The sequence below is a fragment of the Ambystoma mexicanum genome, chromosome 1p, assembly GCF_040938575.1.
Source record: "Ambystoma mexicanum isolate Mex_15411 chromosome 1p, UKY_AmexF1_1, whole genome shotgun sequence".
In the NCBI taxonomy this organism is placed as follows: domain Eukaryota; kingdom Metazoa; phylum Chordata; class Amphibia; order Caudata; family Ambystomatidae; genus Ambystoma; species Ambystoma mexicanum.
The window spans coordinates 160,565,951-160,591,885 of NC_090921.1; the positions used below are offsets into that span (position 1 = coordinate 160,565,951).

The 25,935-nt window shown below is 46.2% G+C and overlaps 1 protein-coding gene across 2 annotated transcripts in view; it reads left to right on the forward strand.

Annotated features, from left to right (window-relative positions):
• Positions 1-25,935, forward strand: part of CTDNEP1 (CTD nuclear envelope phosphatase 1) — a 357,671-nt gene that overhangs the window by 110,775 nt on the left and 220,961 nt on the right. For both annotated transcript variants that reach the window (XM_069645820.1, XM_069645829.1), the window contains exon 2: positions 22,466-22,532. In XM_069645820.1, the coding sequence (XP_069501921.1) occupies positions 22,466-22,532 (67 nt within the window). The remainder of the gene's footprint in view (positions 1-22,465; positions 22,533-25,935) is intronic.

A 25,935-nucleotide genomic window follows, 5' to 3' on the forward strand; every position in this document is an offset into this window, starting at 1 on the left:
CTTTTGGAACCAGCGGATTCCTAGTCTTGTCTTGCTTATTTGTCCAAAGTGGCATGTTGTTGGGCAAGCTATTTCCTTACCAGGTGCTGCAGTTCTCTTTATTTTCCATTGCTTGTATTCTTCCCATGTACAATCAAATGCCATCTGTGCTTTGATCGGCAACTAGCTTCTCCATGTTTTAAATGTGGTGTAGATCACCTGCTTTTCTCGCAGCCATGGTCTAGGACTAGGTGTGGGCCAAGGCAGAGTGAGATCAGTCATTGAAACTGGTGTAAGCTATAGAGAGCTTACCTGTCATTTGCTCAATTGATTATAAGCCCATCTATTGTGATTTGGCTTTTGTGCGCACTAGTATTGGAATCATGCTTGTGAACCCTTTGATGAAATATTTCCCGCAATCTGTGAAATTTCCCTGGAACTTGCTTCCGTGGTTGTGGTATATTCTGCACACCAGCTGCCCCCAAACACCAATAAATCCATAATGCTGTACAAAACGACTGTACCTGCATAAATCATCCTAATTGCAGAAACATGTGCAAGATCAGTATTGTATCCACATCTACATTGCATGGCATTACCTCTCTGAAGGTACACCGTTTCAAATCTGCTAGCATAGCAACATATAAACGCTTGAAGCCAGCGTTTGGCTATTTGCAATATGTCTCATAAATGCATGGACTGCCTTAGAGGCACACCAACCAAACACACAAACTTGCTGTTTTAATAAATTGAAACCCTTTGTGATTTGGAGCAATAACGAGTAGGTCAGTACAATGCGCTGAATCGGATGTTGCCACATACTTTATCCTCCTGGACAGTGGACTCTTATGCAGCTCCCTAAAGGGGTCCACTTTACATTCTTGGCTGGGGTCCACCTCACACCCTAGCCATCTGATGGAAGAACCTAATAGTGAAAGCATTCATGGAAGAGGTTAAAAACCATACACCCACCAATTTTCATCCCAGTACCATGATGGAATCTTAACATGGCTACTGCCTTGTGAGCAAATTCACAGCTGCTCATTCAAACATCTGAGTTAAAAGGTAGCTTTTTCTGTTACAATCGCCTCCTATCGGAAGTGATTTGCTAGAGTGGTCTGTAGATTACGTTTTCATGGCCATACTGTGTTTGTGCCCCTCCATGATTCTCGTCGGTTCATCTAAGAATGTTAAGGAAACAGGACCGTTGGCTGCCCCTCCAAACGACTTTCAGGGCAAAAAATGGTTAACTACACACAGACGTCTTCTGCAGGGACCTAGCATGAAAACTGCAGAACAGGCTATTTTTACATTACTTTTATAGTAGGACAAAAGGATATGTAGTTGTGCTTCTTCACCCTTGCGTGCGTACACGTCTGGCCACTAGATCATGGCACACAACGCGAACCACAGTGGCAACCCTCTTGTTCCTAGCATTTAATCTTCCACAAACCAAGGTTGTAAACTTTCAATGTGGCACTCTAATCACTTCCACTATACGCTACTGTACAGATTTGCAGAGCGGTGCGAACGAAGCAGTGAAAAATGTAAAGGGATATTGTGGTTAAAATGCTGTTTACAAAAGCTTGTTATGGGATATCTGAAATCTTCCTTTTGTTAAAGAGACGTTATGGTTGCATCACAAGAAAAGTACCCTCAAGTTTGGTTCCTAATGCAATCGTAACTTGCCCATCGCACTGCTCTGCTTATGAAGTCGCTGATGACATTACTGATGTGGCACAGGTGATGGGTACATGCACTGTAACAAACAAATCACCCACTCCAAGTTGGTGCTAAGCGAAATAATGACCTGGTTACCTGCCCAGCAAAGCCTACAGGCAGGCGATTATTGCTATTAGCAACACAAGTTTACTACTTAGGGAGTCGACATCAATTTTATTTGTTTGAAGGAAGCATGCAACCTATTTCAAGCAAACCCTGACAACATGGCCGCTATGGAACCACTTCCAGTTCCATGGCGACTTGGGCCTTGTGAGGGGCGGCAACGCTGCAACAGGCTAAATGTCAGTCCTTGGTAGCCCCAGAGGCCATAAGAACCCTTGCAGACATATTTGAAACCGGTTGATGTCACACCTTAAATTCAAGTCCCCGCAGAGACCCTTGGCGGTCTTCTGGCGAACTCCTGCGGCTCACCTACACAGCCTCCATGTCTCTGGCTCTCTTCTCTAGCTGAGACGTCTTCCTGCGGTTCTTATGACACATAGGATCCCCCCGGACGAATGCTGCATCGCCGCTCCAGCCTCAGGCAGCACTTTTGCTCAATCACTCCCAAGTAAGGTTTGGCAACTGTCCGATCTGGCACAATGTCCTGGGCTCCATAACCACTAGTTTTCTGCATTTCCTTCCATTACATGGTGTCCCTGCCACTGACATGCACAGCTGGTGTATCAGACCTGGGGATTAGAGTTGCATATTACTATGGTAGTCAATACCCTCCGTAATCCCTGACCTAACCTTACCTGGAGGGTTGGTGGCAAGGAGGGGGGTGGGGGGACCTTGCCATGACCATGCGACTGCCTACGCCCTACGGTATGCAAAGGCTCTCTCAGAAGGCCCTTGTAGGCTGGCTTTTCCGGTTTGCAAAATTCCCCCTTGCCTTGTGCTGGTGGTCAGGACCAGGACTTCATTACAGTAAGCGTCTCAAAGTCTGTGGTGGCTGCAAAACGAATTGTGTATATTGTTCACACAGCCCTAGAAAGGACATGCATTTATGCTTTTTGGAGGGTGGAGGTGCCATTTGTTCTGCTTGAACCACATTATCTTTCACCTTTTAGACCTGCAGCTGTGACGTGTCTCAAATACTCAATCTCTTTACAGTACAATTCAAATTCCTCAACTTTGAAAGCGAATGTCTTATAAGATTTAAACAAGTGAACTAGAATGGCATGATTCTGAATCTTGGTAATACATGAGCAGATCTTCCTTTGAATGCATATTTTGAGGCCTGCATATGCATAATCTTTGTGCCTGAATACCCTACAACGAGATGTTTTGATGCCTCGATAGTTTCAATAACAACTTAATCTTTATTTGATCAAGCCAATTCATCAACCTCTTAAGGAGGTGGATAGACCAACGTAAGTACTGAATATCTAATGGGTTGAGTCCTCTTTATAATTCTTTGTTGAAACACTGGCGATTTTCCTTACTTATTGGAAAGCACAGAGTGGGGGGGGGGGGAGAAGCACCGAGTTTACTGCATTTTCTTTGCTCTAAGCATACAGGGAAAGTACTGCTTATCGGCCTGGTGTAAGGTTCGATTGGTGTGTCCACCATATACTAAGTAGCACCTGTGGATGCTACAAAACCCCCATTGTGATCTGCCCCTTAAATTACCTATGTTCTTGGAGTTAGCCTATTTATATTTCTCCTTACCAGAAAACCCTTTGGGCCGGCTCCAGTTGTTTGGAATATTGTTTCCTGCAAATACATTGATGGAAATGTCCCTTGATAGGTATTCACAGAATCATTCTGTCACGAGTACACTATTTGAGGAGTCACTTGATGAGGATATGTACACATGGGACCATACACACTTTCCTCCACAATTGGAGTACTATGCTTTTTATGTTTACTTCCAAGTCAATGAGTTCAGGTTCTTTGGGCGAATCCACCACTGCCACCTTGGTTGGCCCATTGTTAGTACACCTGTGCCAGGTTTGCTGGTGTACTTTGTAGAGCGGACCCCATCTTCTGAAACTGATGCATCTTTTGCCAAAGGCTGTGCAAAATATAGGAAGATGACTGTTCAATGTAACAATGAAGGCAACCAGCTCCTTTGCAATGTTCCTTCGTGCTGTTAGGTTTGCTGTGTTTTTCTTTCGATCTCGCAGCGAGGCACGGTTTAAATCTTAGTAACTGTCTTTTTACTGCATAGTTCAGCAGTCTAGCTTTGAACTTGGTCTGTTTTCTTTCTTCTGCAATTGCCTTGCATCAAGCCATTGACTGTTCCACTCCTTTGTTACAGTGATGGCCTAATCCATGGGTGCACAACATACGGCCCGCGGGCCAGTTGCGGCCCGCCATGCTGGTTTGTCCGGCCCGCGAGGCACAAACACTTTCCTAATGGAGGGCGGCCCGCAAGCAGCATCGGCCGCCCTCCATTAGGAAAGTCTTTGTCTTCCGGGCCGGACAAAACACTGGCCGTCATTGGCTCAGCACACACGCACCACGTCGTTTCTACGAGCCACGTAGTGCGTGTGTGCTGCATCAATGGAGGGCCAGCACTACGGCTGGCATGGCCAGTAAGGCTTGATGCCGGAAGGCATTTCAGCCTTGCTGGCCACGCTAGCCGTAGTACCACTCACCTCGCCAGCGTTTCAGCTTACCTGCCTTCCAGCACGTCCGGTAAGTGGTCTGTTTGTGTGTGGGGGGGGTTGTCGGATGTGTATGAATGTTTGTTTTTGAGTGTGTTGTATTTGTTGAGATGGGGGTCGGGGGGGGTTGGGTCTGTATGGGTGCATGCTTGAGAATGTGTGCGCTGAGCTGGGGGTGGGGGGGGGTTTGGGTCTGTATGGGTGCATGCTTGAGAATGTGTGCGCTGAGTTGGGGGTGGGGGGGGTTTGGGTCTGTATGGGTGCATGCTTGAGAATGTGTGCGCTGAGTTGGGGGTGGGGGGGTTTGGGTCTGTATGCGTGCATGCTTTAGTGTTTGGGGCATAGTGTTTGGTTGGGGGGGGGTGAGGGGGCCATGGGGCATAGTGTTTGGTTGGGGGTGAGGGGGCCATGGGGCATAGTGTTTGATTGGGGGTGGGGGACATGGGCATAGTGTTTGGTTGGGGGTGGGGGACATGGGCATGGGGCATAGTGTTTGGTTGGGGTTAAGGGGGCCATGGGGCATAGTGTTTGGTTGGGGATGAGGGGCCCATGGGGCGTATTGTTTGGTTGGGGATGAGGGGCCCATGGGGCGTAGTGTTTGGTTGGGGATGAGGGGGCCATGGGGCATAGTGTTTGGTTGGGGGTGGGGGACATGGGCATGGGGCATCGTGTTTGGTTGGGGGTGGGAGCCATGGGGCATCGTGTTTGGTTGGGGGTGGGAGCCATGGGGCACAGTGTTTGGTTGGAGGTGAGGGGGGCATGGGGCATAGTGTTGCACTCCAAGAGTGAACCCAATAATAAAGCTAAAACAGGCACAGTTAGGAGATGTACATCCTTTGCTTTTTTGAGGAAACCTGACTCAACGAAGGCCATACTCCTCTTGGGCAACCCAAACAGCAAACTATAGCAGTCTAAAATAACGAAATGTCCAATCATAGGTCAATAAAAAATATATAATTTAATTAAACAGATGATACAATAACTAAATCGAAATAATTTATAACAATGGAAAATGTGTAGTACAAAATGTAAGTTCGAAATGCAATAAAAAGCGTTACCCCTCAACATTCTTTTTCCATGTGTTTAATACAAATTGGGGGTTGAAAAAGCCTCCTGCTACTCCCCGCCTACCGCCCCGCCCACATCTACTTTTCGGCCCACTATAGCCCTCATGTAAGGTACTTTCGGCCATCTGTCAAAATTAGTTGTGCACCCCTGGCCTAATCAGAGGGGCTATGTGACCGACCAGTGTCGCTCCAAAATGGTCCAAAATTGCATGTTGTGGCAATGGTGGATAGAGATGCAACATATCTTCCTTTGGCCTCCCCTGTTTGTTGCCTCAAAGTGTAAAATGAATGTATTTATTTGTATAGTGCGCAACAGCCCAAAGGCATTGGGGCACTTATTACAAAGAAAGAACATACTTGGTTACAGAATTATCACGTGACACTTCTTACATAAAGTGAGCATATTTGTATAAAATTACACAGTTGTCAAATGAAAGGTTTAGAAATAAGATATGTACATAGATTACATTTATATTACAATATACATATTTAAGGAAGAGTGGGAGTGCTAACTGAGTTAAGAAGAGTGGTCTTGAGATTTTTACAGAAAGCCTAGATGGATGATTTAGCTCTAAGGAGGGCAGGGAGTGAGTTCCATAGTTTAGGGGCAATGTATGAGAAGCCTAACCCTCCGGCTTTGGCTCTCCAGATGCGGGGGATGTGCAATTGGTTGGTATACTGAGTTCTGGTAGGGCGTGTAGATATGGTTCTTGATATAGCTTCCGATAGGCATGTGGGAGCTGTGCGGTTGATGCATCTATGCATGATCGTGAGGATTTTGAGTGTAATGCGCTCTTTGACCTGGAGCCACTGCGCTGATGTCTGGCTTGAGATATAGTCTCTTCTGGGGATGCTCATAGCAGCTTGTATAGCATTGTTTTGTGTGGTTTGTAGTCAGTGTAGGTTTTTGGAGGAGGTTCCAGCCAAGAGAGCATTGTGATAGTCTAGTTTGGCGCCTATGGTTGCTCTGGCTATTGCAAGGCAGTTGGGTTTGGATAGGTAGGGTTTAATGGCATTGATCAGTTTGGTGCTATATGCTGACGCGGAGGCTATGGCACTAACTTGTTTGTTCATAGATAAATTCGCATTGATGTAGACACCTACTGTCTTGACAGAGGAAGAGACCGTGATTGTGGAATTATCTGTTAAAGTTGGCGTATTGAGGATTTAGCTTAGCTATTGTGGCTTTCTGCCCGAGGATAAGGATTTGTCTTATCCCCGTTTAGGCATAAGCCATTGACAGCCATCCTTGCTTGGATTGTAGCATAGATTTCGTGTAAGGCCGTGGTAGGAGCCAGATAGTAGTAGGAGTACTTGAGTATCGTCAGCATAATTTATATATGCTATACCCATAGTCAAGTAGGTCGAAGAGAGGTTTAGTGAAGAGGCTGTAGAGGGTAGGGTCTGTACATGTGCCTTGGGGTACTCCGCAGTGTATGGTTGTGGGCTCGGCATTTGCTATGTTGAACACCTTCATAGCTCTGCCTTCCAGGAAGGAAGTAATCCAAGAGGCTGCTTGTTTAGAAAATTGGGCTGCCTGAGTGAGATGGGTAGTTGGGAGTCTTGTGATCAACCAGCGCAAAGGCTGCGGATAGATCAAGAAGGGCAGCTTTGACCATGATCTGGGAGATGTGACTTATTAGGTCTAGTAAGACGGTTTCTGTTCCATGCCCTATACAGAATCTAGATTCTTTTACCCAATATGGAAATGGATTATATGTATAGTTGGATCTGGTTGTGAGCTGCCTTATCCAAGATTTTCAGGAGGAACGGGACTGTCGTTATAGGCCTGTAGTTGTTGGGCTGAGCTGGGACGTGTGTGTGTGTGTGTGTGTGTGTGTGTGTGTGTGTGTGTGTGTGTGTGTGTTTTTTATTTTATTTTTTTTTTAAAAGAAAGGCGCTTCTTTGAGACTATCGGGAACGGAGCCTGTTCTGAATGAGTCATTGATGAAGGCAGTAACCAGAAGGGCGAGGTCCTTGACACATTCCTTGATAATTTTAGGGGGGGATATGTCTCCTCTGCAGAGTGATGGTTTAAGGTGTTTAATGCGATCAATGACCTTGGGGGTGGTGGGGATTGCTATGCTTCTCGTGTGAGTGGGTTTGTCTTGGTTGGGGAGGGCTCTGCAATGGTCTTGGAATTTATTTTTTTTGGGATCTATTTTGTTGAGCATCGCAGACTGGATGATTGCTTTGCCAATGGGCGGCTAAGACCTGTTGCTATCCAGCGCAACTCCAGATGTAGACGCTGCAGTGCAAAAGTCAACTTCTAACCCGTGGCTCTGGAGCGATTGGGAAACTGGACCTGTTGCTTGGTAATGAATACTTTTAGTATGACGTGTGGTTGGACAGCGTTTTGGAGCGAGCATAGAGTGCTGGTGCTGTCATTGACTTAATATGCTAGTAAGAAATAAGAGCACATGTGTGACGATCAGCTTTGTAAAGGGCAGCCTGAGACAAAGACTCAATCATTGAACAGAAGGCCGAGCCGTGTCTAAAGTTGGGTTTAACCCTGAAGTACATTCTGATGCACAAGGGAGATCTGTTTTCCAAGGTACTAGGCAACAGCTCTGGGAGAGGGGAGCAGAATACACAGGAAACACAGGAAACAGTTGGGGTTCTCTAGGTCTGGTCTCTCAGCAATGGTGGCGGATTCATTGTTATGAACTAGTCGGGCTATTTTGGGGTAGAGGGCAGCCGATTATTTCAGGGTAAGCTTACTCTGCCAACAGAGTGCCCTTTTCTCTCCTGCTCCAACTTCAACAGACACAACCTACTGTTAAGAGTACTTTCACATACAACAGTTAAGGTAGCTTGAAGGCAGGCAATTAAATACTGCTTGTAAAGTTCCTGCTGGTAGGATCTGGGTGTAATCTGCAGTTCATATAGGTTTGAATGCCATTTAGCCGACTCGGTCTTTTGTCCTTCCGTAAAATAAATATCTTTGTTTAGTATAGACTCCTGTTATTTATGTGCCATGAGAGTTTAGTTTGTGTGTATCCTATATAGGAACTAGTCTCTTAATGTTTCCGATCTAGTATCGGCATGTTGGAGTTTGTACTTGTGCACGCAGTGGTATGTGAAAAGCGCTTTAGAGGCGTAGCTTTGCCTGTCCCTACCAGGGTGTTCCTCAGCTAGTCTGCTGATCAGTGCCACAGCTGTTCCTCGTCCTGCAACATGACTTCAAGTCGGCGTTCACTTTCCCTTCAACCTCAACTATGTTCCTGATGGGAGGCAGCAGGTGCTTGGTTAAAATAGTGTGCGCCTTGCCTGCTGATTGCCTTCTCTCGAATGTGTGAGGCCTCTTCTTTAGCACCACATTATATGCTGGATTGCAATTATTTGCCTTTCAAAGCAGTTCAAGGTGCCACATTGGTAGCATTGGCAGCGGATAGAGCAGTGTGGCCAGCAGCAGTGCTGTTTCTAAGGCCACCACTGGCACTTTGACTTATGCTTATTTATAAGGGCAGCTGGGTGGGTGGGGCGAGGTGCATGTTCAGAGCATTTCGGGCCTCCAACCCCAATATTGACAAGAACTGATCTTTTTTGGCAATTGTGACCAACTTTTTATCTAATTGACTCCTGCATTTGTACAGCGGCTACTGCCATTGGTATGGCCTTGCAGCACTGTGTGGATGACTGAAGGAAGAATTTGAAAATGTGTGCGCACATTTTTTTTAGCCAGCACAACGATAGGTAGGGCATAACAGCCCATAGACAAACGATGAGAGGATGGGTGCTGTGATGGATTGTTAGGAGGGTCAAGGAGACTGATTATGTGAACCGCTTGACCAAATTCTTTTGTGGAACTCGGCTGTATTCTATTGATGTGGATTTGGGTGGGTGTAGTCGAGCGGTGTTTGTTGCAGTGATGTGATCTTGCAGAGCTTCTCATAAGGCCTGACAGATGCATTCCGTCGGGGGCTACGTTCCACCTTGTTGACTCCTCAGGTGGCCCGACATTCTTGTCAGGGGTGGGGTAATATGTGTGCTGAACTGAGAAATAAGGACACGCAAGCCACCATGCAGCCTACTTTCATCACCATTCATTTTAGTAATATTAGAACCCGTAACAGTCAGTGTTCTCAATCTAACCCTGTGTGGAACAACTGGATGGCCCAGTGTCTGAGCGAGGCGCATCTGCAGTGATTTGCTCCCTTTGTAGTATCGCTCTCTGCATCCACTTTTAAAGTCGTCCTTGGACTGCATAGCAAGTCTGTTTGGATATAGTAACTACACCCCAGCTCTCACTTGATTTTAAATCTATGCTACGGAAATGGTTCACCTGCTAAGCTTTGTAAACTGGATCTGCATTTTTGTAATGGTACTGTTCATTAGAACTAGCCGTGAGACACACCAGTCCGTGACAGCTGTAAGGTATCCATTGTGTTACAGCTGTCCAGTGAAGACCTGAAGTCCTTGGGAGGTAAAGCATATTTTAGTTTCTTAGCACATTTTCCTATGGGGCTTGCGCTGTATTGACAGAGGTCTCTTGTTGGTCTGTCTGGCTGGGAATTGCTAATAGTATTTGTAGACCTGTACCACTTGCCAGGTTTTTGCAAGTTTTTGTCTTGAGCATTCTTTAGTTTCCTTCGCTATCTTCCTGTGGGGCTGCAAGTGTTTAGACAGTCTACTTTGGTACCAGGCTGTGCACATTGTGTTTAGGCTTCTTCCTTGAGCACATAGTGTCTGCTCTGTACCTGCACATTTCTCTTGAGAGGTATGTGTTGGCCTCCTGAGAATAGGGTTGGAGCTCTCGGATGATAACCTAGGGTGTTTGGTCTTAATGTGCCGGGTCCCTAGTCAAATAACATGGAATGCCTCGGAAAACGGTGCGTGCATCATTTTGTGGATTTGTAACTGTCCGACTTTTAGCAGCTCCATCAAAAAGTGACCTAGATGTACGTGTTCTAGGCTTTCTTAGCATTGTTTCGATGGCGTTTGTATAGAAGCCCAAGGGGACTAGGAGTTTCCAACTAAAATGCATATTCTTTTTTCAGAACAATATAAACAAATAGTTTCCGGATGGGTTAAACTGGAAAATGCCAAGTTTACTAATCTAATGGGGGTACTGGCCTCACTAAAGTTCTCTAATCTAACAAACGACCTCAGGGATGGAGCACCCAGTTGCTTCTCGGCTCATGTTCAAGGATCTAGGACCTAGACACTTTGACCAATTCACCTTCACAGGGATATTGTGTCCAGTTCACCATAGGTAATTCATACTGGAGGATGGTGTCTGGCCCACATCTCCCTGCTTCATGGCCCTAACTTCACAGTTCATGCATGGGGATATATGGCCCCTCTCACTCCTAGGGATATAGTTCAGGTCCCACGTCCACATGGATATAGTGATCCCCTTACTTCTCAGGCCCTAGGGATGGATTGTCCTGCTTGCTTTGCCAGTCTCGGAGTTATAGCTCCAGCACACTTTCATTGGGACAAATGTTCAATGCTTCTGAACCTCCCAGTACTCCTGCGTCTCTAAGCGCTCCAGTCCCTTGCACAATATCTGGCCTCAGTTCACTTCAGTTGCTAAACCTTCTCTCCTCCAACTGCCTTCACTCCTGCTTCACTTCTCCCAGAATCCGTGAACGCAGCCTCTTTTTATACAGGCACAGACTCCGTGATGGGCCTGTGGGGTCCGGTGTTCTACTTCAGCCTCCTCATTCATAGTGAGGCTTTGTATTTCCAGCCTAGACGAAGGGTTCTTTGTAAGTCTTGGTGTCCTCTTGGATCCTTCCCATGTATTCGGCATGTTTGTTTTGCTGTCAAGCCCATTTACCACAGTCCAACTCCTCCACCCTCCCCAGTATTCTGCTGTGGCATTTTGTATTTCTTGTGCCTTTTTTCTTCCCTTTTCTCTGGGAATTTTAAAGTTCGGCTTCCTGGTTTGCTTGAAGTTTATTTTGCTCTTTGTAAACCTTTCCAGTGCATTTCTCTGGTTTAATTTACTTGATTTTTGAGGGACAGTTATTTTTCTCCTGGAGGTTCCACTAATGAAGATTGGTACTTTTGGGTTCATACTTTTTTTTTTCTTTTTTTCTGGCAGTCTTGACTCCTGCCCACCGAACAGAGAGAAAAGTGGCCTTATTAAAATGTTTGCGTTTTGTCGTAGCTGAAGGAGAGCTTTGCAGGGTTGCAGGTCCCTGTGGCCTGGGGCAGATGTATTGGGGAGTGTCCTAATCGGCTAATTGGGTCTTGGTATGTTTGGCCTGTTGAAACAGTGAAGGTGTTCCCACTGACGTCACTAAAGATGTGCATATCCCTAGCTTCACTGATCTCCATATTCTAACTATGGAAATAAGTGTGCTGGGTCCGGGGCAGGACACTTTCAATTTGCCGAGGTACCCCCATCGCCTGCCAAAACCAATCTCTCCAAGTCTGTTGGCCATGTCTATGATCATGGTGGACCCGTCGCTACATGCGACATTGGAAGGAAGGACCAGAACATATACAAAGGAGTCTTGTTAGAGGAAAAAAGCAGATTCGAATTCGTGGTTGATAAACCAACAGATGCGACAGTCATAAGGCTGACTAACAGTGCTGGCCTGAAGGTGAAGTATGTTTGCGAGAACCAAGACGTAGGCCGACCAGCACTGCTGCCATTAAAGTGAACAGATCATGCTAGAAAGGACGAGTGGTCCAAAGAGAATATTCACCGAGAGGCAGAATAAAGGTCGGCAAATAAGAGGGAGTCATTGGAGTTTGCCATAAAGTGCTAGAGGGACCTGCACGCACCGGCCTTTAGAATTTTCGGAGGAGGCCTGAGGCATACTCTTTCGCAGAGGGAGTGTAGACTTGTGTTTCAAACCATCAAAGGGTGATGAGACTGCTGCCAAATGACTACCAAGGATAATTGTTTGCACACTTATATAGTCCTAAAATAGTTAGTGATTATTTAGAGGCTAAAGGAGGGTGAAGAGGGCAGACATAGAGAAACTGGGTAATCCACAAACACTGTGACCAAAACCTTTTAGAAGTGAGACCAGCTTTGCATCATCGAACCTTTATTGAAGGTTTCTGAGTTCTGTAATGCACACCAGTGAATATTGGGAAGTGGAATCACCTGCGCTGCATTCCAAGTGCCCAGTAATAATAAACCAAGGGTCTGCAACCTTCGGCTCTTATCTTTGCCTCGCCAGCTGTATTGGACAACTCACATTACCCCTATACAGCAGAGTCAATCGGAGGGATCATCGAGGGGAGTCGATAACATCATGTCAGCAAGACCCCCTGTAATAAATGGACATGGTGAGACATATGAGCCACCCATATTGAATGCTGGAACCTGCAGTGAATGTCGGCATGTGTGCAACGGTAGTGATTTGAACTTAACAAGAAAGGGTGACCTTTCTTAAATCATGGAATCCTGAGCGAAGGTTCCTCGTTATGCAATGATTCATGCAATTTGAGTGCACATTTTGCATTCTCCACTAGCCATTGGCCAGTGATACTCGACTCTTTGCAAGTAAAACATGATGAGCTGTGTGTATATGAATAGAATTGAGGTGGCAAGTGTTTTTTTTATTTTATGGCTGTCTAGTAGCTTGCATCCTGAATTTCTGTGCATTGCATGCACACATTGGCAGTCTAAAATTGCGAAATACTGGTACCCATAAACCTTGAGGTGATTCTATTATTTTTAGTACCCTATTTTACCCACCTCTTATGTGCAGGTACGTCACCACATCTGCCTTGGGGTTCCTACATCAGGGACTCTTAATACAATGGATTTTATTTATAATTTATAGCGTACCAAAAGCCCACATGCATCCGGGCACGAAAATTGCACAAATCAGACTAACATCAACCACTGGTCAATCATGATCCTAGTGGGCCCAACGGAGAGAGTTTGGGTGATCCATTACTTGAAGATATATCATTTTATAGACCTTTTCCACAGTATTTTGGCTTTTTATCAAATCCAAAAGAGATGATTGTCTCTCCTGTAACCAGAAGACTAGATTTCCCATTAGATGGAACAGGTGAAGTAATGATCTACAAAAGTCCCAGTCATAATAGATGCCAGATTCCCTTGCAGTGAAGGCTGTGCTCTCTCGAGGAATATCCGATGTTCGCTTGTGATGGACCCCATATTTTCTCATAATGCATGTCATAGTCTCTGCTGCAAAAAAGAAACCCATTGTGGCAAGTGGATGACCCAAATGCACTCCTTGGGGAACACTTCCCAATTATATGCTTTGAGGCAATATTTCCCACAAAAACTAAATGGTAATTATAGTTGGACAAAGACTCATAACTTTCTTTTCATATACCAATGTTTGTATTTACCAGAAAATATATTTTGAATGGATTATGTCCTCCCACGTATTCCTCAACTTATGATAAATCGTTATTGCTGCTTTGGAAAAAAAAATTCTCGGTAGAGGGCGCTGTGCTCGAGGTTGTGGCGTAGATTGTCCCTCGACGGACTCCGTACTCTGTCGATGTCACCGATGGTATAAATAGCTCATGCCGCGCCCGTTGCTTCAGTTCATTTTTCCGATCGCTTTGCTATCGAACGGTGGGCTTGAGTTTTGCTGTGAAGAAAATGTCTTCTTCGACACCGAAGACTGGGTTCAAGAAGTGCGTAGATTGTGGATGGAAAATGTCGATCGCGGATCCTCACCGGATTTGTCTCTGGTGTCTCGGTTCCAGTCACCGGACCGACGACTGTGGTTCCTGCCAATCCATGACTGAGAAAGCTGTTCGTGAGAGGAGACGTAAACTTTCGGTGGGGAGGGAAGCCTCTAAGAAAGCTACGTCCAAAAAACATAACGACTGATTCGAAGGAATCTGATCACCATAGGCATTCAGAGATCTCGATCTAGGAGTAGATCGAGACGCTCTTCTCCCTCGTCCCAAAAAATGAAGAGGAGACATAGATCTCCCTCATCTTCCGAGTCGACCGAAGAAATTCGATGTCCGACAAAATCAGATTCTCCCAGAAAATGGGAAGAATTTCGTAAAAAGATGATGGAGGTATTCGAGAATGCGGCCTCGACCCCCTCGAATGAACCTCGGAAGAGCCATACCCTTAAGGTCGCTCCATTGGACGACAAAGGGAAGTCTAAGACTACCTTGGTAAAAACCGGTAGTGTCGAGGATACTCGGAAAACTCGAGTCGACTACAAGTCGTCGAGGACTCTTCGAGAGTCGAGCACCTCTCCGGTGCCATATAAAAGACATAAGGCGTCGAAGGCTTAGGCTTCTTTGACGCCATCGGCGTTGACCGTTTCGGCATCGAAACCAAAAATAACCTTGACGCTTGTATCGAAGTCATCTTCAAAGTCATAGAAGATTCCTTCGACAACTTCGAAGGATTTTTCCATTCCTTCGACGCGTATGGTAGAGGAAGAAAGAAGGTTTACTCCGTTGCCCAGGTCAGACTTTAAGTCCATGTCCTCAATTTATGAGGAATCTGGCTCGGAGGAAGAGTAAGTCACTCCCTTTTGGAGTTTCATATGGCACAAAGCAAGTTCCTGAGTAACTCATTGATCAAGAGTCCAAAATGAGAGACCTGAGTGACTCTACATTCTGCCAGTGGAATTGACACCTCCCCAGAATTAGAGTTTGCCAGACCTGATCCTGCAGAACATGCAGACTCTGGGTACAGGAGTCTTATGACCAGAGTAATTGAGTACATGGGTTGGAGTGACACTTCACCCGTTTTTGAACAGGATGACATGACCGATATAATTGTCAGAGGCCCTCAAAGATCCAGTTCTCCCCTTTCACAGGACTCTTCAGAGGAGAGTGGAGAAAAACTGGGAAAAGCCTGAGAGCATTGCTGCTGCAGATAGTCATTTCCCCAAGAAATAGACCAGCTGGTACGGTTCCTGAATACTTAAACAGGCATCCGACTCCAGAAAGTCTAGTTATTCAGGCAGCATCCACATGAAAGCAAACTGCATATCCCACTATCCCTCCAGATAGAGAGGATAAATAAGTTGATGCCTGGGCACGTAAAGTTTTCACTTCAGGCAGTATGGCCCTTAAATCGACAAATGTTAACTGTACCCTGGCCAGGTTTACCCATACCCTGTGGGACTGTATTTCGGCGGCGACTGAGCATATTCCAGAAGGCGAGGAAAGGGAAGGCTTCCTGAATATAGTCAAAGACTGGGAAGCAAATTAACAAGGGGGGTCCTGGGAGTCCCTCTGCCAGACATTAGTCCTGGTTACGAGAGACTTACCCAGAGTCTTTAGCTCACTATCTTTCACAGAGAAGAAATATCCCAAACATATCAGTCTTTGTCCTGCCCTGGGGCAGTCCAGCACCGAAATGCTAGGCAATTCTCCTCTGAACAAGAGTACCAACAGAAACCCCAGACACGTGTTTCGGTCTGGTTGGACCTCATCAGTAGGGTGGATCTGTGCCTCTCTAAGAATAGTGAGCAAGGGGTCCACGTCTGGATTCCCCTTGTAACTTAGGGTCAGACCCAAAGTTACATAAATATGCAAATTAACAAGGGGGGTCCTGGGAGTCCCTCTGCTTGACTGGGAAGCAGGCAAGGGGGAAATGTCTCCAGTCTGGACTGGATACTGCTGATAGAATCAGCAGATCCATGGCTGCAAGCATTGTGCTCTGCAGATTTGCGTGGTTGACGAAGTCGGGGTTTGCACCAGACGTGCAAGCCAGACTCCTCAACATGCCCTTTGATGGCTCGAGGCTGTTTGGCAGTAAGGCTGATGAAAGCCTGGAAACTTCAGACCTCGAAAGCTGCAGCTAAATCGCTTAGTGCCTCCATGCGCCAGCCTCTAAAACCCTATTCCGGCTCATCTTCCTGGAGGGGTCATTCTTTTCGTTACTACTCCTCATTTGGTAGAGGAAGAGGACAGGTTTCTCAAAGGGGCAAAAGAAATTTCCCTCGTGGTGCACGAGAAAGAGGTCCAAAGTCCGCCTCAGGAGCGGCATCTTTACCCTCAGCCACTCCTGCAGCTGCCTCCAAATCTCTCTGACCTTGTTGCACAAGACACCAGTGGGAGGCAGGATCGCTCCGCATCTGAAGGAATGGCGGGGCATTACCTCAGATGCTTGGGCACTGGAAACAGTAGCTCAAGGTTACTGTCTCACCTTCCAAAAAAGGCCTCCGAATCATCCACTGGGAGCCAACTCTGTAAACTCCAGACCCGCTCCTGTTGCAGGAAATTTTAACCCTGCTAGAGAAAGGTGCCATAGAACAGGTACCTGTAACGGAGAAGAACAGGGGTTGGTACTCCCCATATTTTCTCATCCCAAAAAAGGACAGAGGACTGAGACCCATCTTGGATTTAAGCAACTTGAACAAGTTCCTCAGGAAGGACAAGTTCAAGATGGTCACTCTTTCTCAGATCCTTCAGGCACTCCAACTCCAACATTCATTGGTATCATTGGACCTTCAGGATGCTTACTTTCATGTGCCAATCCATCCAAAGCTCAAAGTACCTGAGGTTCGCGATTGGCAACTCTCATTATCAGTTTCGGGTTCTGCCATTCGGGTTGACCTCCACCCCGAGGGTTTTCATCAAACTGTTGGCGGCTGTGGCAGCGAGTCTCAGGTATTCACATCCACCCCTAACTGGACGACAGGTTGATCGGAGCAGGTTCTCCAAAACAAGCTCAGGAACATCTTTCGATCACTTGCCACTTCCTCCACAAATTGGCCTTCTCCCTCAATTTCAAGAAGTCCCATAAGAGACCATCCCAAAAACCATCCCAAAAGCTCCACTTTATCGGAGAAGTCTTGGATACTTCCTCAGGAAAAGCCTCACCTCCCGAAGTGAGAGCTCTCCACATCCAGCAGATGGTAACGAAGTTCCAGAATGCCAAACGTCTACCGGCCTTCGATTTTCTCAGGTTGCTCGGCCTCATGGCATCCTGCATTTTCCTAGTACCAGAGGCCAGGTTGAGAATGAGATCCCTTCAATGGGCACTCGGAACTCTTTGGTCCCGGTTCTCAGGGAATATGTCGGATCTTCTGTCCCGAGCGCAGTTGCTCAGGATCTTCTATGGTGGGCTTGCAACTACAACATTCTCAAGGGAGAATCTTTTTGACAACCATGGCCGGAGATAACAGTAGTGACGGACGCCTCACTCACGGGGTGGGGAGCACACATCAATGATCTGAAAATGAGCGGTTGTTGGTCTCCATCGGAGTCCAAACTACACATCAACCTTTTGGAGCTGAGGGCAATCGGACTAGCGCTGAAGGCCTTTCTGCCCTCTGTACAGGGAAAGAATGTTCTGATAATGACAGACAACACAGTGGCCATGTACTACCTCAACAAAAGAGGAGGGTCACTACCACTGTGCAGAGAGGCAATGCAGCTATGGTTCTGGGCAATACGAGAAGGAATTTCTCTATCGGCAATTCACCTAGCCGGAGAGAAGAACACGGCGGCAGACGCTCTGAGCAGGCAGAGCACAGTCTCTCTCGAGTGGGAGCTGGCTCAGGAAGTCCTTCTGGAGATCTTCGCCCTTTGGGGAACCCCTCAAGTGGATCTGTTCGCCACCGTGATCAACAGGAAGCGCGATCAGTACTGCTCGAGGGAATTTCCTCAAATAGAAGCTCTGGGAGACGCATTCGTAGTGAAGTGGAAGTTGCCACTGCTGTACGCATTCCCCTCAGCCCCTGTGATTCCTCAAGTAATCAGGAGGTTGAGAAAGTTCAGGAAAACCATGATCCTAATTGCTCCGGATTGGGCCAGGAGGACGTGGTACCCAGACCTTCTAGACATGTCCATCTGCTCTCCAATACGTCTTCCACAAAGGGAGGATCTTCTCTCGCAAGAGGAAGGTCTGGTTCTCCATCCAGATGTCAAGACACTCAACCTTCACGCATGGTTTCTGAGAGGTTGAGATACAAGGTTTGGGATCTTCCGGATGACGTAATGGAAGTCTTGCTTTCGGCCAGAAGGCCAGCAACAAAATCTTTGTATCGATATCGCTGGAACAGGTTTAGTAACTGGTGCAAAGATGAGGATGTGGACCCTTTTCATTGTGGCACTCCAGTAGTGCTCTTTTCTATTACATCTAGCCAATCTGGGGCTCCAGATAGGAACAATAAAAGGATACCTTGCTGCGCTGTCCATTTTCAAGCGCACCTTGGAAGAGTTTTCATATTTCAAAATACCATTAATCATTCAATTCTTAAAAGGGCTTACTAACGTATACCCTACAGTACGTTTTCATGTCCCAACTTGGGATTTAAATTTAGTACTAAAATGTTAACTTTTGAGCCTCTGCACTCTTGTCCATTGAGGCTTCTAACACTAAAAACTGTCCTTCTTGTGGCCCTATCATCAGCCCGCAGGGTTAGTGAATTTCAGGCTCTCTCATGCAAACCACCATATACTGTTTTTTATAAGGATAGGTTAAACCTTCTTTTTTACCAAAGGTAGTTTCGGACTACCATTTGTCACATGAAATACTACCAACATTTTATCCTCCTCCTCATTTGGGCAAGGAAGAGGAGAGACGGCATAGACTAGATCCCAAAAGGGCTCTGTTCTTAGTTTTTACATCTCAAGGATGTCTAAATTACGACAAGATGACCAACTTTTTGTGGGTTATACTGGTCATAAACTGGGCTTATCAGTAACAAAACAGACCATATCCCGCTGGATCATTTTGACCATAATTGAATGCTGAAGATTGGCGGGAAAAGACCCACCAGATGGGCTTCGAGCACATTCTACAAGGGAAATGGCTACTTCTGCGGCTCTAAAGAGGGGAGTCCCGGCAGTAGATATTTGTTCAGCTGCAACTTGGAAAACAATGCATACTTTTATCAAGCATTACTGCTTGGATACTGCCTCCTCCAATGAGGGTCTATTTGCCAAGGCAGTTCTGCATTCTGTCCATAAACTGTAATTAGTACTCCCACCTCCAAAATTGCCACTGCTATGGGAGTCTGTCATAAGATGAGGAATACGTGGGAGGACACAATCCATTCGAAGAACAAGTTACTTACCAAATGTAATGTTCTTTCGACTGGATGTTCCTCCCACGTATTCCTCAGCGACCCTCCCATCCTACCCCGCAGTACATTTTACGTTTTCTTACATTCTTCCTGAGAAGAAAGTGTATCTGTCATGGGGCACGCCTGGGTGTTCCTCCTATATGTTCATCGAAAAAACAGAACTGAAGCAACGGGTGCGGCTCGAGCTATTTATACCATCGGTGACGTCGAGAGAGTACGGAGTCCGTCGAGGGACAATCGACGCCACGGCCTCGAGCACAGTTCCCTCTGCCGAAATTTTTTTTTTCCGAAGCAGCGAAGCTGGAGATGACGATTTATCATAAGATGAGGAATACGTGGGAGGAACAAACAGTTGAAAGAACGTTACAGTTGGTAACTTGTTAATTTGCCCAAAAGTATATATTTACTTAGTGTTGCTGTGACAATTTTCCAAAAAATCAAATGCATAGTGTGTCCTCGTATTACCTAATCACACCAAGTACATTACTTTTTCCAATATTCAAACCATGAACATTTTCGTAAACTGAGTCTTAAGATGTAACATTGGACTCCTAAACATCTTGCCAACGCGTTTCGCATTGAAAATCCATCTTCAGGGTATGTTCACTATTCTTCTAAACTTGCCTATGCTCACAGCCTATAAAAGATATTTACTGAAGATAAATGTCCCGTTATTTTCACTCATATTCTTGTGCCTATAGTATACATTCAAAACAGAATATATGTGCCCATTCATATAAAAATATGCATCATTGCACCAGTTGTTATAACTAGTCTCTCGCCAGCATGATCTGTCGCACCCTCCCCCCCCCACAGGTTAACCAGAATCTGTAAGTGATGCTGGTGTCCTCACACTGCATTTCTTCCTTTGAAAATATACCATACGTCTTGATGTCTATTCCCCCACATTCCTCCTTTCTGAAACCCATACCCTTATACCTACAGCAGCAGCGTTCTCACTGTCCTCCAACGAGTGTTCAGCTGAATGAGTTTCTGATGTAATGCATCACTTGTTTAAAACATTCCTAAACATACAAACACCGCATGTCGCTATATACAGTGATTTCGGTCTGCAAATCTGGGGGCCATCATGTAATTCCCTCATTATGGTGCATAGCCATAATCTTATTTAAATACTTTGAACCGCACTTATTTGTCTCCGATTGCTGTGAATAACTTAATTTCAGCTGGTTAGTGGTGTCACCATCTCGTATTAGAATACAAATCCAATACGGTTACCTTCACTCCTAATCGATCTTGCCCTTTCAAACAATTATGGGAAACGTTTTTGTTGCAACTACGGACCATAAATCATTAAAACGAGACCCATTCGGGAAGCAGCCCAGGTGGCACTACATTCGGGTGCCAGCAGCCACTCCCACTCATGCTTACAGATTTGACTTGCTGCTCGCCATATTAGCACTGTGTTCCATCATTCTAATTAAATTGAAACACCTCCTCGCTACTTTGGTAATGAAAATATAAATCCTGACGCTGGTCAGGAATTGGGTCCCATAATTGTGGAAATTTGGTATGCTCGGGAGGGAGAACAATGCTGCCAAGTATGAGTATGAGATGACTGGAATCAGGAACGAGGAACGAGGAATGTGGGGAATGGAAATTAAGACCTATGGCATATTTTCACAGGAATTAATGTTGGTGAGGACAACAGCATCACTTACAGATTCTGGTTAGCTTGTGGGGGAACAGATCATATTGGTGAGCGACTAGTTTCTTTATTTTATGGCTGCGATGATGCATATTTTTATGTGAAAGGCCACATATATTCTGTTTTGACTATAGGCACAAGAACGGGAGGGAATAACCTGAATAACAAAGGTCAGTGTAAATTATGGGACATAATGTTGTGTTCTATAGGTTGTGAGCATATGCAAGTTTAGAAGAATAATGGATTTTCAATCCGAAACCCATTGGCAAGATGTTCAGAGGAGTCTAATATTACATCTTAAGACTCACCCCAGTTCACGAAAATGTTATTTATTTTATTGGAAAAAATAATTAATGTACTTGGTTTTTATTCGGTAACGCTGGATGACACTGGGTTCAGGAAATAATGAAACTGTATATCTTAGATTTTTTTTGGGTGATTGTCACAGCAACACTGTATAGCTGTAAATGTAAATATATTTACTTTTTGGCTAATATATTTTCTTGTAAATAGAAACATTGGTACATGAAAAGAATGTTATGAGTCTTTTGTCTACAAATACTTAACATTTCGTTGAGAGAAACATCTCAAGCAATATACTTGGAGATTTCCCCCTTAGGAGTGCATTTGGATGATCCACTTAAAACAGTGTGTTTTTTTTTTTTTGTAACTTTCTTTTTTGTTACCATTTTGTCCTCTCCTTGATCAGAGAGGTCCACCCAGCTTCACCGGAGATCTATAAATTATTCGGATATTTGTACTTTGTATAGAATATAACAATTGTTGTGCACCGCACACTCTGTTTTGATGTATGGTCTGTGCTGCAGCCAGGCACAAAGGCACACAAAAATGGGGCCGGGGGGAAGTGGTTTCTATGGTTAAAACATAGTTTGGCTAGATCATTCCCATATTCTTTGTCATGAGGTTGAGGTTAAGGGCCACCTTTACACCACAGATTCGGCACATCGCATACCTTACCGTTGCCCTACCTATTCCTTGATAGAAGTATCATGTGAAGACGCTGTTCCCACAGTCCTGGGACACCAGTGGCTATATTGCCCAGACTTTCCTCACAGCATGCACAGAAATGGTGGTGATAGCCCTGCTTAGGGCGAAAGAAAGTAAGATATTCAGGTTATCAGCACACTGGACTCTGCTCAGTGACCTGTTTTTCTGTAATTGGCTGTGTACAATGTCAATCAGGGATATCAGAATGTTATCTGGTTCAGAATCATGAAGCATATTGTGTTAGTGGGAATGTGCGCGGGGGCAATGGGACTTTACTTCAACATCAAGCCTACAATGAGTAAGGCTAACTAAAAATAAGATGTAAAAGTTAAGATTTTCACAAAGTAAAAATGTTTGCATAATTAAAATAACCTAGCAGTTTGTAGGCAGGAGGAAAACATATTTGACTGAGAGTCCTTGGTTTCCTTTCTCTGGCAGGTCATCCAGTACCAGACTGTGCGATATGACATTCTTCCTCTATCTCCTACCTCAAGAAACCGACTAAGTGAGTAAATGGCCAGTGGGTTTATATGTTGTGGGGTTTGGGGAGATCATAGTTTGTATGGTGTATTAAGATGCAGGATTTGTTTACCAACAGTTTGGTCTTATGTAGTCCTAGGCTGTCCTTTATCTGTGGTCTGCTTCTGTTATGGTGATGTCTTTTTCATTTTGGGGGGGGGGGGGGCGGGTATTGCTCCATAGGTGAGGAGATGCTAATGTTCTAATGGTATAAGATCCTTGTTTGGTGCTTCTCCACACTAGTTTCATTGGATTGTCTATTTCTCCAGCATTGGATCTTTCATGGATTCACATACTGGGAATATTTCCCCGTCATCGGGCTGGGAAACCTCGGTAACGTTAACTTGGCGTTTTCCTATGGAAAACTCAGATACTTTAGTGTCCTATTGACTTCCTTTTTGGGTGCTTTAGGCCCCACCAATAGGACGCCTGGTATAAATGGTGTCCGGACATTTCATCAAACATTTGGTCGACGTAATTTCGTCAAACCAAATGGTCGATTTTTTTTTTAATTTATATATTTATTTTTAAGGTTGTAGTTTAGGGGAAAAAAGGGTTTTTTAGGAAAAAAAGGGGGTTGGGGGTGGGGGACCCCCCCCCCCAAAAAGGGGTAAAAATAAAAAATAAAAAAATTCAACTATTTGGTTTTCGACGAAATTGGTTCGACCATTTGTCCAGTCGACCAATTTTTTTTGATGAAATGTCTGGTAACCGTATAAATAGCCCGCCCCGCGACTTTCCTCCAGATTTCAACCGTCTCCAAACTGTTGGGATCACCTCGTGTTTCTTCGTGTTTTTGCATGTGCGTTTTGTGTTTGGGCTGGGATGTCATCTGTAGCCCAGAAGTCTTTTTATTTTTGGCTGTGTGCTACCTGCGGCATGAAGGTGTACGAACGAGATGGTCAAATGGACTGTCTTTAATGTCTGTACCCTCATCACTCGGTCAGGGGGGAGGAAGGGGGGTGGGGTTCGCAGAAGACCTTGAAGGTTATAATCGACGGCTCATATGTTGGTTTAATGAGGGCACTTACCTGGCTTCTGAGGTGGGTTCGGCCCAGGGGAGCCAGTCTTCCGGAAGGGCGGAGAAATCCACGGAGCATCTCCGAGCTGCGTCGACAGAACCCCCTGCCAAGAAGCATCAGGCCGCAGTGCCTACGTCTGTGGTGGGGAGTGGCAGCATATCTTCGTCGAGGCTGCATCAGTCGAAGGGGGCGAGTGGCTCTGTTGTCCAAGCATGGTCGGCCAGACAAGATCAAGGGCTCTGGTGGTAGGCCCGATAAGTCTACGGTGTTGGAGAAAGACTTGGCGAAGCCGAAGGAGTCTTCATCGAAGCACTTGTCGTCCAGGGGCCATCACAATCCTTCGTCCAGCTGGGAGCTTCGAAGCATATTTTCCTGTTCTTCCAAGAAATCCGGGTCTCTGGTAAAATCAAGGCCAGGTGACATGGTTCCGACGACTAGCTCATCGGCGGTTATTCCGTCGACGGTAGTGCTGCAGTCTACGGTCCCGTCATCGGCGGTGGTGTCATCGGCACCGTCCACGACTTTGATGGATAGTGGTCCGCTGCTGTTGTCGGAAGGGTTGTTGACGACGGGTAGGGCGTGGCAGTCCGCCGCATTTGAGTCAGTCCTGTGTGGCCTCCGAGTGGGGTAGGGGCTGGGCTGACCCTTTATCCATTGGTTAACCCGCAGTCTCTGCGGTCATGTATGCCATGATGTCGAAAGCATGTCTTGAGTTTGGGCTGGCTTCTGAAGAGGAACGTAAGGGCTGCTTCTTCTTCGACCATACGGGCAAGTGGAGGAAGGCGGTCTTCTCGGTGCCGATACTCTACGTCGTGTGGAAGGAGGACCTGCACACGATGTGCCGGCTGTGAAAGGTCACCTTGAAAAGAAACTCAAGGCTCCGGAGTCTACCCCTAGATGCCTATTGTCGCAGCCCACGCACGAGTCTGTGGTGTCGGCGGTGGCCAGCACTAAGGCCAGGAGCCAACATAAATGTCTTTCGCCTCCGGACAGTGAGGTCAGGAAGCAGGACGCTTTTGGTAAAAAGGTTTTAACGGTAGGAGCTAAGACTGTGAAGGCTGCAAATTCCTTGGCGATTATGGCCAGGTATGATCGTGAAATGTGGCATCGGCTGGCCCTGCTTCTGGAACATCTGCCGGAGCAACACTGAAGGGAAGCAATGCTCTTGGTTCGAGAGGGGGCCTGCAACCACAGCATCAATATCGCTGTGGACCTGGCGGAGTCTGGTTTTAAACAGATTAATAATGGGGTAGTGCTCCGACAGCAGGCCTGGTTGAAGTGCACAGACTTTCTCCCAGAGGTCCAATATGAAGTCATCGACATGCCATGTGAAGGCGAACACCTGTTCGGCGAAAAGATTGAGGCCCTGAAGGGGATGACGGAGGATACGGAAACCGCAAAATCCTTGGCAAAGTGGTTGCTCTTTTTGCTGCTTTCGACCTTTCCGTGGAGCCTCTGGGAATGCCCGGTGTGCTTCATCCAGGGATCGGGGATACGGGCGCTCCAGCTAGTCTACTCAAGGGTATCAGCATTCTGCCCAGTCGGGGCAGAAGGGCTGGGACTTCCAAGCACAGCGGAAGAAGGGTTCGCAGTCCACGGCGTCCAAGGAACGACACACTAAAGCTCAACAAAGCTCAACAATGACTGCCATATGGACTATCTGCTGGGGGGCAGGGTCGCAGTCCATGTTGACGAATGGCAGAATATAGCATCAGATTGCTGGGTGCTGGACACAGTGTGTCTTGGCCACTCGTTGGAGTTCTGGCATCCTCCGGTTCCTATTCCACCGGTGCATGGGCTGCAGCCGCATCTTCAGATCTTGCGGCAGGAGGTGGTGCTGATGCTAGAGCAGGGCCATGGGGTATACTCCCTATTCTAGATCTTCGGGGGTTGAGCAAGATTCGGCAATGCCTGAAGTTCAAGTTGTCGTCAGGTCGGTGCATCCGGACGAGTTCCTGGCGTCGTCGGATCTGCAGGACACCTATTTTCACATCCCTATGCGGCGGAAGCACTGCAGGTTCTTGTGTTTTGTGGTTGGAGAGGAACACTATCAGTTTCGGGTCCTTCTGTTCGGCCTGAAGTTCACAAAGTGTCTGGCTCCGGTGGCCTTCCTCCGGAGGGAAGGTCATCATGTGTACCCCTACCTGGACGATTGGTTGGTGAGGGGTTTGTCACAGGGAAGGGCACGAGAGTCTCATGGCGACCAATGCAGCTTTTGCAACAGCTGGGATTCGCAGTCAACTTCGAAAAATCGTATTTGACGCTGTCCAGAGTTGGTGTTTCTCGGGGCACAGTTTCTTACCCGGCAAAATCCGGTGAGGCCTTCCAGTGAGCATGTGGAAAAATTGCAGGCCTAGGCAAACGAGT